Source organism: Phoca vitulina, unplaced genomic scaffold (assembly GCF_004348235.1).
Source record: "Phoca vitulina isolate PV1807 unplaced genomic scaffold, GSC_HSeal_1.0 scaffold48, whole genome shotgun sequence".
NCBI lineage: Eukaryota > Metazoa > Chordata > Mammalia > Carnivora > Phocidae > Phoca > Phoca vitulina.
The window spans coordinates 11,619,782-11,636,855 of record NW_022589751.1 but is presented as its reverse complement, the minus strand read 5'-3'; the positions used below and the strand labels follow the sequence as shown (position 1 = coordinate 11,636,855).

At 46.1% G+C, this 17,074-nt stretch overlaps 1 protein-coding gene across 2 annotated transcripts in view; it reads right to left on the bottom strand.

Annotated features, from left to right (window-relative positions):
* The window catches only part of CNNM1 (cyclin and CBS domain divalent metal cation transport mediator 1), a 59,480-nt gene that overhangs the window by 22,181 nt on the left and 20,225 nt on the right, over positions 1-17,074 (bottom strand). The window contains exons 2-7 of one of the 2 annotated variants that reach the window (XM_032432361.1): positions 12,492-12,635; positions 9,465-9,605; positions 7,190-7,359; positions 5,177-5,276; positions 4,737-4,784; positions 1,532-1,594 (exon numbers count right to left, since the gene is read on the bottom strand). In XM_032432361.1, coding sequence (XP_032288252.1) covers positions 1,532-1,594; positions 4,737-4,784; positions 5,177-5,276; positions 7,190-7,359; positions 9,465-9,605; positions 12,492-12,635 — 666 coding nt within the window. The remainder of the gene's footprint in view (positions 1-1,531; positions 1,595-4,736; positions 4,785-5,176; positions 5,277-7,189; positions 7,360-9,464; positions 9,606-12,491; positions 12,636-17,074) is intronic. The other variant, XM_032432362.1, reaches the window with a different exon arrangement.

Sequence of the window (17,074 nt, the reverse complement as noted above, 5' to 3'; positions counted from 1 at the left end):
GGAGGGGACGTGTCACAGCAGGAATAAGTCGCCTTCATCTTGGTCTGATGCTGGGTTACCATCAAGTTTTTCGTAATAAATATCAATGAACTAGAATTAACCTTCCTTTAACCGGAAAGTTACAAAGAACTGGTTTGTCTGGTTAACTGAGGATAATTTAAAAGGAAAATATATGCCTGCTTTAATCCTTTTGGTTGAATATTTTTTAAAAATGTGAACCTTCCCTCTCCACTCAAACTTCCTAGCATACTCTTCATTCACCAAGACTCCCTGCATGTGAAGGATCTTGATGGTCCATGATGTGGTCATTTCTCATTCTGCCAGCTGGCAGGAGTAGACCAGTTAGCTGGTAGAAGGCACCAGCTTGGCATCCCACATTGACCATGCTGGTCTGTAGTCATGATGAAGGCATGAGCTCTCACAAAGCAAGAAAAAATTTATTTCTTGGTGGAAAATCACTAAATGAGAGAGAAAACCTTGGTGAAATTTGAGAAGGTGATTAACTTGTCTTGTACAGATAAACATGGGAACCAGATGGCTTTAGATGGGAAAAATGTGACTTGGGAGAAAGCAGGAGTCAACACAAATACTTCTGAAGCAGCAGACTTGGGGGTTTGAGGTCTCAGGACATAGCGTTTTTGGAAGTTGAGGGTCTACTACACAGATAGCAACACATAGCTGGATTCTTGCTGGCTGAGGTTATGGTGGGGCCTCAGAATCCTACTGGGGCACCGGGTTAGGGAGACAGATGTGGGGGGTGCAGGGAATTGGACTGTGCTTTCACATTCTAACGTCAGGGCAATTTAACAGATAAATTCTTGGTTTGGTCATTACTTGTTTCATGAGCCTAAGAGAGCAGCCTCTAGACATGAAAACAATACGAACACTTCATCGATTATTTAGATTTATTACATTCTTCTCAACCCTCGAGTTACTGTGTAGTTCCATGAGGAGCTGCCTGACCCAGTTAAAAAGAAACCCAGCAACTTTTATTTCATTAACAACAGAGGTTAAACCTAATGAAAAGTCGTTTTGAAAGTTTTACACATATTCTTTGTATGAGTAAGGCCAGGGAGAATACGGTCACCAGAGAGTAACATTACGGGGAAGATGAGGATGGGTTAATGGTCAGCTAAAGGCAGAGGCCACAGAGAATGAATGGTGGAGGGAAAATAGCAATAAGGAATGGTACTCTTTGTTTCTTTCTATTCCTCTCCTGCTGCACTCCTCATCTCTCCATTCTGCAGTGAGACAAATGATGAGCAAGAACTCACCCCATCCCTCACCCCATCATTTCTCCCCGTACATACACAGAGACATCTCCGGGAGCTAAATTCACAAGTGACACCATTGACTCGGCAATGCCCAGGCTGTATGTGCCAGTGAGTGTTATCTGTGGGATGTGCTATGCCTCAGAACTGGCACTGCCTGAGGGAGAGACTAGTTCTCTTGCAGGACAGTGACAGAGACCAAAGGCCTCTTGCACACCCCACTGAATCTATGGAGACCCGACACACCCACGCACGTTTACCTGGGGAGCCCGCCAGAGAGTCCCCTCTGCTGAAGGCGAAGGTACGAGACACAGAGACGGGCACTAAAGAGTCAAGGGCCAAGGATTTGTGAGTTGCGAAAGAGAAGATAAACAGAAAAGGAGAAAGACAAAGAGCAAAGTGTGTGAGTCAGTCTGTTCTTGAGTCTTCACGGAGTCACATTTCTCTGCAAAAGGGAATCTTGCCTCTGAAAACAGGGAAATTGCAAATCCTCTCACAAAGTCACTCTCCAGAAACAGGAACATAAAACAGTCTTGGCTGAAAGTCTTCTGAAAAGATGCGCAGTAATCTTAGAGGGGATTCGACCTGCCGCTGACAAGAGCAGGCAGGGTCCCTGGGAGGAGGGGGGGGATGACGTGTGTCTACAGCATTCTCTCGGAACCCGCAAATATGCTGGGAGTCCCGCACTGCCTCGCCCCCAGGGCTTCCCAACCGCCACAGGGCCCTGCCCGCCTGCACGGCGGCTAAAAGCAGAGTGCGTGCTCCTGCCAGGGGCAGCGGGAGGAAGCCTGCCTGTGCCTCCGAGGGGCTCCCCCGTGGTCACAGTGCTGGGCACGAACTGTGCATTGCTGGATCGAGGGGGCGTTTCTGTCTGGGAATCTGTCTGCCTCTCTCTTACCTAATTGTTCGGAGAGCCTTTCCTTGGGGACTAAAGGAAGTCAGTCTGCAGGTGACAGCACACCGAAATCGGCAACTTCCGTGGTCCTATCTGCCACCCCAGGTGATTGTACGGATATTACCCACACACGCAGGGGAGCGGGGAGCTTTATACCTACCTGATTGATAATCATTTGGTCTGACACCAGATGTCAAAGAATATCGGGATGGGCTCCTAATGTGAGACGTACCGGGATAAGAAACCCCACAGTCTCAAGAAGCATCCTAGAGCTTCCGGGGCTGCCAATGAAATGCACACCCCACCAAACAGGTAGGAGACAAGCCTCTCCCTGCCTGCATTGCCCTGTGGGCATCCGTTTCTTCTACCCTGAGCTCAAGCCTGGTTCCTTCAGAGTTCCCAGGCTCACTGTGATCCTCCTGGGGTCCCTGCCAATCAGATCCAAGAGAAAGGAGACGGGGCTGGCTGTGTTCCCTTTACCCTGCACAGGAAAAACTAAGGTCTAACTGATAACCTCAACTTCGACTTTGAGGCTAGGTCCCCAGGCCAGTGTTCTGGCGAACCTGTCATCCCATTTATCTCCCTCAAAGGCTAATAAAGCTACAGGCTGGCTTCGAGGATGGGGTAGTTTGCTAGACCGAGACCCTACAAGAATTCACTGCCTTATGCTCTCCTTTGACTGCAGGCTGAGGTTCGTTGCCCGTGAGCAATGCTGGGTGGCTGGACCCTGGGTAGGGGGTGCACCTGGCACAACTGTGGGGTGTGGCGGCCTTGGTGGATATTTTACACTGTACTCCGCTAAGTGGGGAGCGCTTGCGGGGACGATGGAAAATGTCTCCACACCCCTACTGGCTAATTCGATTTCTTTCTCCTTCTGAAGATTTATAAAGATGCTCAGAAGTGAGGGGAGGGAAAGAGTCTAATGCTCCTTTTTAACCAGCTTTGAAGGAGAGATCAGTGTTGTAAGTTTACTCCTGTCTCACTGACAAAATGGAGGCAGAAATGGATAGAAAGAACTAGAGACAGGTAGGAAGGAATGGAGGAAACCAGGTAACAACTTCCCACAACTTTCTAAATAATTTTCTTTTTAAAAAGAATAAAGTTCATCCATATTAGGTGGGCTGGGAGCCTCGTGTAGCTCTTTGTTCCCCCATCTTTTGGTCTTCTGAAAGAGCCAGAACAGGGTCCCATGTCTAGGTAACATTCAGAATCTTAGGAATTACTTCACCCTGAGCAATCCCTAATGTGATGGATGGAAATCTCCTTTAGAGAACCAAAACTTCCGTGGTCCTGTAGCCCATCCCTCACCCATCCAGAGTTCTTGTTCTAAGATGATGATGTTTCCTTCACCAACCTTGTCTGAGATTCATTGGCTTATGTAAGTGTAATAATGTACCAGGGCTTTACTTTTATAGATCTTCAGCTCACGTTGGGCCACGCCTTGGGTATGGAGAGGTACTTCAACTTCATTTCAGCCTTCTGCTCGGCTAGGGTATGAATTACACTGTAAATTGTTCCACTATTTCCACATGGAAATTGCATTCTGGAACATGATGGGTCTCAAATCTGTATTTCCTTGTGCTGTGTGAACTAGCCAGGACACGGGAATGCATCCGGGTAGTCATCACTTACTGGGTAATTTGGAGCAAGTCAATTCTTTAGTTTCTCTGTGTTAAAATGGTATCTACCTTTCCTGTGCCAGGGATTGTGATATCAAGCTTTGAGATCTTCTGATAAATCCCAATAGAAAGTACTCCATAAAATCTTTTTTATGATGAGAGAAAATACCCCATTTGTCATGAAAACAGCCCCCGCTATAAACACTTAATAGCTGAAAGCAATGCAAAATTCAGACCCGTGAATCAAAAAGAAATCTAGAGAAATAATTCTTTCTGGATCACGCTTATATCCCCATAAATGCCATGCCTTCTAAACACAAGTACAATAACTCCACACAGGAAACAGCGAGAAGGTAGAGCACGGAAGGGGCAGAACAAACCAGCCATGAGCCCTGTGGCAGCCCCCGGCATGAGCATGCACAGCCAGCTGGCAGCCAGCTCTCCACCAGCTAAGACGTGGTGACGAGGAAAGAGAAGCAGGTGAGCCACATACCGTGCCAGCCTGGAACTTACATCCTAAGACCTTGTGGGCATTTCCTACTGACACAGTAATGACAGACCCGTGTCAGGTAAAGTGAAGGCCAGTGCGTGAATTATATCCTAGCAGAGAAGGAAAGGCTGAACCTCCACCAGAGCACCGCAGTCACCTGCCTGCATTCTCCGGCAGGTGACAATAAACGGGGCCCCTCCCCTCACAGCTTCCCTCCCTGTCATTCGTCACTTGCACATGAGCAGAGAAGCAGCAGAAGACATTCCAAACACAGCAACGAAGCGCCTGTGGTCGGTGGGTACCTGGCAGGAGGCAGTATTCCTGGCAGAGCATTACAAAGAGGCTGCCAACATTTGGGTTAGCCCCAGGCCAGGCTCAAAGTGCTCGGTCCAGCTCCCCAGAGTGGGCTGAGGCAGGACCACGATGGGGGCAGATGGGGGAGGGGTTTGAGAGATACATACGAAAGACCGAGGATCCAGCCAGGCTTCCAACCTTCCGCACATCATTATCTAAGGACAGAAGGATGCAGTTCAGAACACACCCCTTCTTATGGGAATGCCCCCTCCTCCACCCCAGCCCCAGCACCAATTAACCCCGCAAAAACCAGGCAATCAAATGGAAGTGTAAAAAGCAAAATAAACTTGTCCTTTCATACAGAAAAATACCACTATCCACTCCTGGCACTTGATAATGTTGCAGTCTACCATGTACTTCCACAAACAAACTCCCTGAATAAGAAAGGACTCTTAGACCCATTTTACAGAGGAGGAAACTAAAGTCTAGCAAGTCAAATGGCTTGTACAGAGAGTCCCTAAAAGGAGTCAGGACTTGAACCCAGATGTTCTTTTCCACAATATCCCATTGCTTCCCCCAAGAAGCTCTGGCCTGGGGACTGGAATACCTGAGCAAGCAGTAGTCATGACGGCTGGGACACCATAGTAGGTGAAGGCTCCATTCTCGAAGCGAAGACCTTCCTTCCCAACCTCCACTTCCACTTTACCCTGGGGAAAGAAGGAAGTACACTGAGGGCATGTATGAGGACTTCCAGTTCTATTATTGGCTACAACCCTAAGCACTTCTGTCTGGATAACAGGTGGACTTAAGTTCTTATCACAGGGAAATGTGAAGTCTATCTGGACCCATTTCAAAAATAGCAGCTCCGACTTCAGCAGCCCTTGGCAGCACATTAATTGCTTAGTTCATAAAGGAGCATCCCATCCTGCATAACCAACTCTCTTTGCATGTTCTGATGGCCCTTCCGTGATGAATGTCCTGGCCCCAGCTAGCCCCGGGCCCCGTACACTGCTGCCTGGTTTAGTCTGAGATTAGACCATCTCTGAGTCTGGTTGAGAGAAAATCAGATTCTGTGCAGAGCTGGTTTAATTCATCACCAGGAAGAATGGTAGCTAATGGCTTGCCTGTAGCCTGGACCTGTGGGCTGCTACTGTGTTACGTGCGCTGCACAGACTCTCACTCCGTCCCGCCACCCTAGGAGGCCCAGTTTTTATTTATTATTTCATTTTATTTATCCCCAGTTTACAGATGAATCAATTTGAGGCTCAGAGAGGTTAAATAATTCGGTCAAGGTTAGTTAGAAAGCAGCAATACTGGCATTTTAAAGCCAGATCTTTCCCATTTCTGAACCTACACTCTTGCTACTACCTTTCACTTCCTCCAACTTTTATTTGAAAATGGCTACTTTGGGGCGCCTGGGTGGCTCAGTCGTTAAGTGTCTGCCTTCGGCTCAGGTCATGATCCCAGGGTCCTGGGATCGAGCCCCACATCGGGCTCCCTGCTCTGCAGGAAGCCTGCTTCTCCCTCTGCCTGCTGCTCCCCCTGCTTGTGCTCTCTCTCTACCTCTCTCTCTCTCTCTGACAAATAAATAAATAAATAAATCTTAAAAAAAAAAAAGAAAATGGTTACGTTTACATGAAGCATAAGATAGTAGGTTATATGGGTTCATTATGTTATATAAACAATGTAATGGGACTCTTGTTGATTTTCAGCAGTGAAGAGTGGGACTCCATTTTTGGAGAAGGGAGGTCACTTTTTGAGGCTACATGGAAGGATGGGTGTGAGGCCCATCACAGGGTCGGAGCAGACAGGCTGTAGGTGGACTGTGAGCAAAGAGAGGCCCCTTCTAAGGTAACTGAGCTTAATTAAGATTTTTAAGGCAATCCCTGTATTTAAGGTCTGTAAGATTCTATTGTGAAGAGATGGGCAATAGTGACAGGGCCAATGCTGGAGACGGGCCAGGGAGCCAGCGGCGTCACAAGCTGGAACCACATGTGACATGTGTTTATGACAGGCCTATCCAAGCACCCAGGGCAGAAGGCGATGGTACTTATGTGAGCACTGGGAAGATGCTGTGCCTCTTTTATTCCATCATTTCTTCCCTCCCTGGTCCTCTTAAGGAGGAGAAGATTCGAGAGGCTACAAAGGCTGAAATGTGGCAGAGAGAGTGGAAGTGTTCCTTGCACCTCCAGAGCAAGGAGCGGCTGGGAGTCAGACATGGTGAGATGTCAGCATGACAGACACGGTTGGGAGGTAGTAGACCGTTGCATTCCTGGGGATGTCTAAGCAGACAACGGGGTGTTTGGGATTCTGCAGGACGACAGTTTTGGAAGTGTAGTCCCAGAACCCCTCTGCTGGAGAAGTCCCCACCCCACCCCACCATAAACACTGCTGACTGGTCAGACTAACTGCCATCAAGGTCCTACCACTCTTGGGACACTGGCCAGTCACACCTGGCCCCTTCTGCGGGTCATGGACAAATGCCCACCCCACTGGCCTTGCCCTGAGGTAGCAGGCTGAGGCTTTGAACCTGGCACTGAGGAGGCACAGCCCTTCCTCTCCATCCAGCCTGGAAATGCCCTCGTCCCGCCCTGGGAGGGTCTCTAACTCCCCCACTCACCTGCAGGAGCAGCACGAAGTAGTCCACGGGGCGGTTGCGCTGGTAGAGGTAGTGTTCTGGGGCTTTCTTATTCTTCTCGTCAAACTTCAGCTCCTGGATCACATTGGGATGTTTCAGGAGCCGGAGCAGGATCTTCTCCGAAAGGTACAGAGATTTAAAGGGCTCCACTTCTAGGGGAGATAGGGAGGCAGGAAGAATAAGCAGCTGAAGGAGTCAGGATGGGCAAACCAGGGCTTGTGTCTACAGCCACCTCCATTCATGCTCCGGGGCACCAAGCCGGCAGGGCTCTTGTGAGTCTCTCAGGTGGGGGTAGTGGGGCCTCCCACCCAAGTGTGCATCTCAGCTTCTCCCCATGCCCTCTGCGGATACGTGTCCCTGTGCTGGCAACCTGGAGAAAACGGGTCACCATTTTGGAAATGTTGGTCTTGCTATTAATTTTCTTCTTGATGTTATTTAAATTTGAGTGTGGACTTAAAAAAGAAGGCAATTTTGCCACTTGCAACAACACGGATGAACCTGGAGGACATTATGCTAAATGAAATAAGCCAGACACATAAGGACAAATATGTATGATACCACTTATATGATGAATCTAAAATAGTCAAACTGGGGGTGCCTGGATGGCTCAGTCGGTGGGCATCCGACTCTTGATTTTGGCTCAGGTCATGATCTCAGGGTTGTGAGATTGAACTCTTCGTTGGGCTCCACCGCTGGGCCTGGAGCCTACTTAAGATTCTATCTCCCTCTCCTTCTGCCCTCCCCCACCCTTGTGCATGCTCTCTCTTTCTCTCAAAAAATCTTTTAAAAGTAATAAATCAGTCAAACTCATAGAAGCAGAGAGTAGCACCCTGGTTAGCCAGGGCTAGTGGGAGGGGGACATGGGCGAGGTATTGGTCAAACGGTGCAAAGTTTCAGTTATGCAGGATGAATAAGTCCTAGAGATCTCCTGCATAGCTTAGTGCCTGTAATTAGCAATACTGTATTGTATACTTAAAATTTTGCTAAGAAGGTAGATCTTATGTTAACATAGAAAAAATAGTAATAAATAAAGAGGGTGGGAGGAAACTCTTGGAGGTGATGGATATGCTTATAGCAGAGACTGTGGTAAGTTTCACAGGCGAATACTTAGCTCCAAAGTCCTCAAGTCGTATACGTTAAATGTGTATCGCTTTTTGTATGTCAATCTTACCTCAATTAAGTGGTTTAAGAAGAAAAAAAAGCAATGGTAAAAAGAGCATGGATAAGCAAGCCATGTAAACAACAAAGGCCTTAAATGCTATAATCAAATGAAACACAGAGAATTTAACCTGACTTATTGGTATGACATGTTATCTGTTGAATGAAATGAAATTCCAAGTTAATACAGAGTTAATTATGTAAGTGATCCGTTCCCAAAAATGTGAAGCCTTGTTGCATCACATTTTCATATTAACAGGTATTATTATATGCTATGTTATGAACAGATACAGCTGTTTTGCTGTGACAGGCAGCCAGTAGTTAAAAGAAATCTGTAATCACGACTAGAAAACATGTTGAAAACTACTTTCAAGAAGCTCCAATTTAAAATTTTCTACTTCTTAACACCTGGAACAGTACTAGCACTCATAAGACACTCAATAAATAGATGTTGGACTGACAATTGAACCTAGTCATGGGTGTGATCGTTCTAAGTCAGAACCTTAATTAGGCCTGGGTGAGAAGACTAGAAAGTTCAAAGACAAATACTATCTTCTTTATAAGAAGGAGAAGTTTATATTTGGATCCTCATTTTTTTCTTTTTTTTCTGAAGATTCCAAGATTCACAACTGACTTCTGTATTTTAAGAACTTGTAGCTCACAAGCCTATCTGGTCCTGGGAGGGACCTGTTGCCCAGTAACCCGGGCCTTGTTGCCCAGTAGGACAGGGCCTTTCCCTCTTCAGCAAATCCTCAGGGGCACTCGGCCTCAGGCTCCTGCCAGGAAGCAAGGGGAGGAAGGGAAAAGAGCAGCAGTGGTTTCTTTAGCTCTTTTCTTGAGTAGAAGAGAGAAAAGCAGAGCTGAGTTGTACTCACTTCCGCCCTAGAAGATCAGGCCTGGGGCCGAACAGGACAGTATGTGGCCTCCTGCGGCCCAACCTACGGCACCCCCTCCCCCTGGAACAGTGGTTCTCTGTCTCTGCTGAGCACTGGAATTAGGTTGCGAGGTACTAACGTGATTGGTGCGGGTTTCCCCTTCCAGATTCTGCTTTCTCGTCTGGGGAGGAGACACGGGCGGGAAGCGGGACGCAGGGCCATACCTGTGGCCATGAAGCGGTGTGTGGCCAGCAGAAGCTGTGGGGAGATCTTCACCCTCATCTCCGAGTCGGAAAGCTTGAACAGGGAGAAGTCGTGCCGCTTCCTCTCCCGGTGTGGGACCCTCTGCTTTTTCCGGTTGTCGGCTGCAGGGTCACAGGGGACAGACGGCGGCCATCTCAGAATCAGTTTTCCCATAGTCACATGGGACAGAGAGATCCCTTGGGATCCCATGAACTTCTGCAATGTGTCAACTGTAGGTGACCTCATGACTCTCTTTCCCCGGGGAGCAGAAGGATGCTACTAAGGGACAGAAGGTGGGAGACGCTGCCGGGTCGCAGGATTATTTACTCTTAGGTGGTGTGGGGTGGAAGAAGGGAAAGGCTGGCCTGAACCCCGAGGCCGGGGTTCCAGTGCTCACTCCCCTCCTGACCAGCTGTGCAACCTCTCTAGACACAGTGTGTGCTTGTTTTCATCTACACAACGAGGTTCGTAAGTAGCGATAACGCTTCTATTCATCCCATGCAGTTATTAGGAGACTCCGAGCAGAACCTACCTGTGAAGTGCTTACAAAATGGCATTCATACACGAGGGACTAGCTTTCTCAGCATCAAGGGGTTTGGCAGAGCCCAGGGGGTTTCCGCCTCTTGCCCTTCTCCTGTCCCCAGAGCTGGACTCACCAGGTCTCTTCCTGTGGATTTAAACCACACCCTGGGCAGTATCTAAAGCATGTCACCCAAGGGATGTAGGTGGTCACCTCCTCTTTCCACTCACAATTCTCCTGCTTCAACCCTAGCCTCTCCCCAGGGAGGGGATTGAGAAAAAAATCAAGGGAAGAAGAAAGGAGAAGGAATGGGAACAGCCCTCTAACTTACAAAGTTGCGTTCTCTAGGCTGGGCCCTCAGGCAAAACCTAGGGGAACTTTAGCTGGCCTGCGCTACTGATGGAGAAAATCTGCTTTTTCCAATTTAATTTTTTTCTCCCTTCTTTTTTTAAGCTTGTTTAAAAAATTTTTTTTTCTTACGGGTAGAGGGAATGTTTTATTTGGTCAGGTGTCTTTTGCTTTCCCTTAGTTTTGAGTAAAATTTTGAAATGTCTTGCCTATTTCACAGTGCTAAGGGGAGCAGGGAAAGGGATGTGGGTTTTCTCCAGACTTGGCCTGTAGACAAACAGGGCTGGGGGGATCTTTCAGTGCAGGCTGAGTGGATGCACTGGACATTAAAGGGAATGAAGCCCAGGGACAAGGAACCAGGGCCCCAGAATCTGGCTCCCTGGTATTCTTCTCCTTTTGGAGCTCACTTCAGCCCCACTGTTTGGGTTTCCTTCTAGAGGACAGAAAGCACCCTTCTACCATGCGGCGGTCTTGTGGGCCTATCTTGGACTCTGGGTTGCTGCTTTAACACTCCTTTTGCTTGCGTAGCAACAGTGGCAAGATGCAGACCTAGCTGTCCTGTGGGTCAGGGTCAAGTGAGAAGAAACACAGTATTCCTGGCTCCTTGGCCTTCTTACAGCTCTTAAGGAATCATGCCAGCAGCGTATTTATAAGCGCAGGAAAGCGCTAACCCTCTCCTCCAGAAAGAGGATTGCTCAGCAAGAGAGCAGCAAATATATGTATCCGATCAATTCTTTTGTTCTCACTGATGAGCAACCTTCTGCTTTATAGGACATGTTTGCCTAAATATCCCCACTCCCTCCTCCATCAGAATGCCACTTAACATTTCATCATTGGAGAATCATTCCTCATCTCCCTCTTCATTCCTATTATTTTAATAGTGACTATTTGGAGCATTAAGGTTGTTAAATGCTGGAGGAGGAGCATACTCATTTAGACTACCATCACTACTATCAGCCCCCGACACCAGTGTGAATGCCTTCCCCAACAGATCTACTGAGATACCTGGGAATTCTAAATCAAGAGCAGTGGGCACAGGTGAAGGGAGAAGGGAAAGGGGGAGGTAGAAGTTAACCCCTATTTGAAGAAGTTGGGCCTGGCCAGGGTATCAGGGCAATACCAGATACTGTGACACTCTTCCTGTGTTTTGTCAGGGCCTGACCCACCTTTTGGGTTTGATCTCTTCTAAGTCTAAAGGGAAGCAGTCTTTCTGCACCACTCACTGACTTAGAGCATCAAAGCTCTTTGTACTGGGAGCTGGTTTCTGAATGGCTGCTTCCAGCAAGCTAAGGACAGGGGTCTGGATGGAACGAATTAGCTGAGGTAGGGGAAAGGGACTGCTGTCTCATGAAGTGAAATTCAGAGGAGGAAACACTTCCTGGCCTAGGGACTCCCATAGATTTAGATAACCCTCTCATCCCACAGACAGAGCAAGCCTTTGTAATGTCTGCCAGCAAAGCTCTGATAAAGCTCAGTAACCAAAAGCAGTCACTGTCTGCATAGAGGCCATATTGTTCCTGAGGGGGGGCATGGGTGGGAGGGGAGGGGAGGGGAGGGAGAATGAGAAACCAGGCTATAGGGCTGGAAAAGCGTGAGGGAGAAGAGCAGTGTTGAAGAAGGGGTATTTAAGGTTTTGGCTTAGGTTGTGTGTGGGCCATCTCATGACGGTCCCCGCCGTGCGCTGATGTTGTGATGGGGGCGGACTGTGAGTGCAACCCCAGGGAGTGCTGGGGTCTGCGTCTAATGGATGAAGAGACAAAACCAAAACCAAACAAAAGAAAAAAAAAACGGGGCAGCAGGGGATGGAAACAAGGGCAGAGTGGCCACCCCAGGCACACTTAGTGTCCTTTACTTCCTTTTCCATCCAAAGGCCAGGAGCAGGAGGTCTCCTTTTCAGTCTTGGCTCAGTTCCCACAGGTTCCCTCCTGGTAAACATTTAGCTGGCATGTTCTCAGTGACTCAGGGTGCCTCAAGCCAGGGTATCTTGCCATGCCAGCACCTAAAATTTGGGGGCTGACACAGCAATGCATGCATGGGCTTGTCCTGTCACCCTTTCACACAGTGTGTCAAACTAAGCCAGCTCTGAGAGTTTCAGAAGAAATGGGATGACCCTGAACAAGAGCCAAGGCCATGTACTTACTGTAGAGGTCAGTTTCATCCAGAATCTCTGACTTAATGATCTCCTCTATGATGTCCTCCAGGGTAACAATGCCCATCACCTCATAGAAGGGGTCTCCTTCTCCCTCGTTGTTCACCCTCTGGACAATGGCCAGGTGAGATTTTCCTAGAGAACAAATGAAGTCCCAGTTAAGCATCTGGAATATTTTCAGAAATCTTTCCTTATGAGAAAATTATACAAAGTTGCTGTGTGACCCATCTTGGGACTGAACTCATCTTAGGACCTCCTTAAAATATGAAGTTTGTGTACAAGCTCTTACAAATGCAAACCTTATACTTTTTTAAAAAAGATTTTATTTATTTATTTGAGAGACAGACAGGGCACGAGTGATGGGAAGGAGAGGCAGAGGGAGAGGGAGAAGCAGACTCCTTGTTGAGCAGGGAGCCCGACATGGGACTCCATTCCAGGACCTGAGCTGAAGGCAGAGGCTTAACCGACTGAGCCACCCAGGCGCCCCTAAACCTTATACTTTTATATCTGTCTCTTTTCTAGGAAAGTTACCTAATAAACACAAAGCTAGTTAACTTTTCTTTCTTTTAACTTTCACATATTAGCAAGTATATTTAAGCTGAAAGAGGCTGAATAATCTAATTGAAAGAATGAGAATTTGGAATCAAAAGAATTAGAAGTCTTTTTTCCTCCTCCAAACTTCCCCCGTAACTATCCCAGCTACTCTCTGTGAAACTGACCCTGGGCCAATCATTTAACCTCTACTGGGTCTCTATTTTCTCATCTAGAATTAGGGAATAATACCGGTATGGTGATTTTAAAACATGGCCCCAAATTCCTTGATACACCTCCTATGGAAAGGTGTGGTCTCTATCTCCTTCCCTTGAGTCTGGGCGGGCCTGTTACTGCTTTAACCAACAGAGGACAGGGAAGCGTCTGCAAGGATATTTCTGAGACAAGGTCACAAAAGGCATGTGGCTTCTGCTGGAGAAATGCTCTAAGAAGTCTGAGGCCAACACGGTGGAGAGGGCACACGCAAGTGTGAGTGCGCAGGTGACAGTTGCAGCTGAGCCTGGCCTTCCTGCCATCCCACCGCAGCGCCAGACGGGTGAGTGGAGAAGCTGTGTTGGCAGTGGGTCTGCAATCTCAGCAGATCCAGCGCCACCCGCTGGAAGCCTCCCCAGCCACTCCAGTCCTCGGCTTCAGGCACAGACGCTGTGAAGCAGAGAGAAGCTCGTCCTGCGGTACCTCGTCCAAATTCCCAACTCAGAATCTGTGAGCATAGTAGAACGGCCATTGCTTTATGCTTCTAAGTTTTGGGGTGGTTTGTGAGCAGTAATGGCAACTAGGATAACCAATAGCCATACAGTCATTGTGGGGCTCAGATGACCTAGCGGGTGCGTCAAAGTGCTTTGTAGACTGTAATGGGTCTCCGGCAGGCAGTGAATTTTTATTGTCCAACAACCGAATAATAATAGTTAATGTGTATTGAACTCTCATAATGATTCAGGCACTATTTGGAGCACTTTGTGTGTATTGATTCATCCAATCCTCATAACAACCCCTGAGATAAGTACTGTTGTTATCCCCACTTTATAGATGAAAAGACTGAGGCACAGATTGGTTAAGAAACATGCCTAAACTTACATAGCCTGGAAGTGGCACAGCTGGATTGCAAACCCAGGTAACTGGATTCAGTCCCAAAGTAGGGACTGAGTCTTACCTAACAGTCCTGCAATCCTGCTTCACCTTGGTTTGTTTTTATCTGCTGATAAACAAATTTCCTGGTCCTATTTCTAAAACATAAATCTAGGTGGTTCTTTTCCTTGGCTGAGAGACATTTAACGGGAAAATCTAGAGTACTGACTTAGAAGTTATGCTTGCCAAAAAAAAAAAAGGAAGTTCACACTTTATCAGTGTTACCCTTTATAAGCTTGGGCATTGCTAAAAATATCAGTTAAAAGGAGTAGTCAGTTTGCTGGAGGCATAATTAACCATTAAAATTATACACGTGAACTTCTGTATCAGATACTTCAAATCACAAAATAGCTACCTATCAGAATTTTAATTGGAAAGATGGGATTTGTATCACTCAAGAATGGTCTCTAATTTCTTCTCCACCTTCAACCTGTCTTTCAACTGTCTCCAAACTGGTCTGATCATGCCACTGCCCTGCTCAAAAGTCCTCCAAGTTTCCCTAGTATGCACGGAATCAAATCGAGACGCATTGGTTTGGCATTATCAAGACAGCAAAATGCCCTGCTCCATCCCCTACTCATCTGATACTATGGGTGCACCGTGTTACCTTCACTTCCCCACTTTGTCCACGTGTACTTTCTAATGCTTTGTGCACACGGTCCCCTCCCACTCCATCTCCACTCTTCAAGTTCCAGCTCAGGGGCTAGCTCCTCAAGAAAGTCCTACCAGATTTGCCCCATCTAAATCGGAACCAATCTCTCCTTGCCTGTGTTTTGAGACCCTTGATAACTCCATCAGAGCATTTGTCACAATTTGCTGCTTCTCATAACTAGCAATGTGTGTGTCCTCTACTGCACCATGTTTTTTCCTCAGGCCATAAGCTCCTTCAGGATATACACTAAGATAGGGTACTCTCCACATAACAGGAAGCCAAATAAATGCCTGATGAACTGAACTAAACTGAACGAAAATCCATAGTTGATACAATAGATGATATTACAACGAGACATTAAAACCTTTATTTTTTGATAAAATACAATGTGTTTAAGTTAAAATTTAAACTCTACATCAGTGGTTCTAAAATTATCCTTCTTTGAAACAACTGCAACTGTACTTTGTAGCTTAAATTAGATTATGTTAATTGTTAGAATGTGCTCAATTTAAAGGGTTTTTCCTCAACACATTGTTCTTAAACTTATGGCACCTGTTCTCACTTTCCTGCTAACGGTGCTAACAGATGACAAAACAATTGACTAGTATGATGGAACTTTTGGAAAAGTGAGTTCTTAAAATTATTTTCTATAATTGGATAATTTTTGTAGTGTTGAGCTCAGAATATATGTAATACAGCCATACTTCTGCCACTAAGAGATTAGTTCATGTACTGGGATTAAATAAATTAAGATTTTATGATGCTTCACAGAGTGCCATAACTTCCATGTGAAAATCAACCATTGGTCTACACTTCATAAGGCCAATTTGAGGACGTCCACTCTGTGACCGCCAGGGAATAGAGATTTAAAAAAAAAAAAAAAAGTCCTAATTATATAATATTCAAGACAATACACTTACGTAATCTATTAGAAATATTTTGCAATTCACAATCAGCCTTTCTGATCACCTCAAATGCCTACAGAGATCTACAGACAAATGAAGGAAGTCGTTCTTTCTTGGGTACAGACTGAAATAGGAATCAGAATCAGAAATCACATAACCCTGTTCACATAACCTCTGTTCAGAAACCAGCTGTGCTCATGACACATAGACCTGAGGTCCATCTTCTCTCAAAAAGCTGCCCTTTAAGAGACCTATCTCCCTGTACCCTTCTGCTTCCTAGGCCTCAGAAGGGCTGGGGGTGGTTTCCAGTGAAGTCCGTCTTGAGACAGGGAAAATGTAGTCACTCCTTCCCGCCACAGCACTTTGTACAAACCTCTCTTTGGCATTTATAACAACAATAATAGCTATTATTATTACTATTATTATTATTACTATTATTATTATTATTATTATTATAGCAGCTACCATTTGCTATATCCACCCCAGGAGCCAGGCATAATTTCACCATGCTATTGTTCTAAGTTATTTCCCCTACTATGATGGTAAGCTTTCTGGGGGGCAACAGCTATGTTCTACTTAATCTCCATTTCCCCAGAATCTAAGAATAACACCCAGCACAGAGTAAGAGCTCCATAAGTAGTGGATATCCATGTGCAAAAGAACGAAGCTGGATGCCTACCTTGCACTGTACACAAAAGTTAATTCAAAATGGATCAAATGCCTAAATGGAAGAGTGAAAACTATAAAACTCTCAGAAGAAAACATAGGATAAAATCTTTGTGACCTTGGAGTAGAAAATGTTTTTTTAGGTAAGACACCACAAGCACGAGCAACCAAGAAAAAAACAGATCAACTGGACTTTAGAATACTTTTAGAACGTATTTAACGGAATACCAGCAAATCCTATATCTGACAGGGAGCTTGTATCCAGAATATATAAAGAAAATTTACAACTCATAAAAACACAACTCAATTAAAAACTGGGAAAGGATGGGACTAGACAGTTATCTGAGGAAGATATACAATTGTCCAATAAGCACATGAAAAGATGCTTAGCATCTTCATCATTAGGAAAATGCAGATCAAAACCCTAATGAGATACCGCGTCACACCCACCAGAATGGCTATAATAAAAAAGACAGTAACAAATGTTGATATGGATGTGGATAAATTGGAACCCTTAGACATTGTTGGTGGGATTGTAAAATGGGTTACCTGCTTTGGAAAAGTTTGGAGGTTTCTCAAAACCTTAAACATAAATTATCATGTGATTCAGCAATTCTACGGAATCCATATATGGGTATACACTTCGGTAAACACCCAAGCAAACTGAAAACATA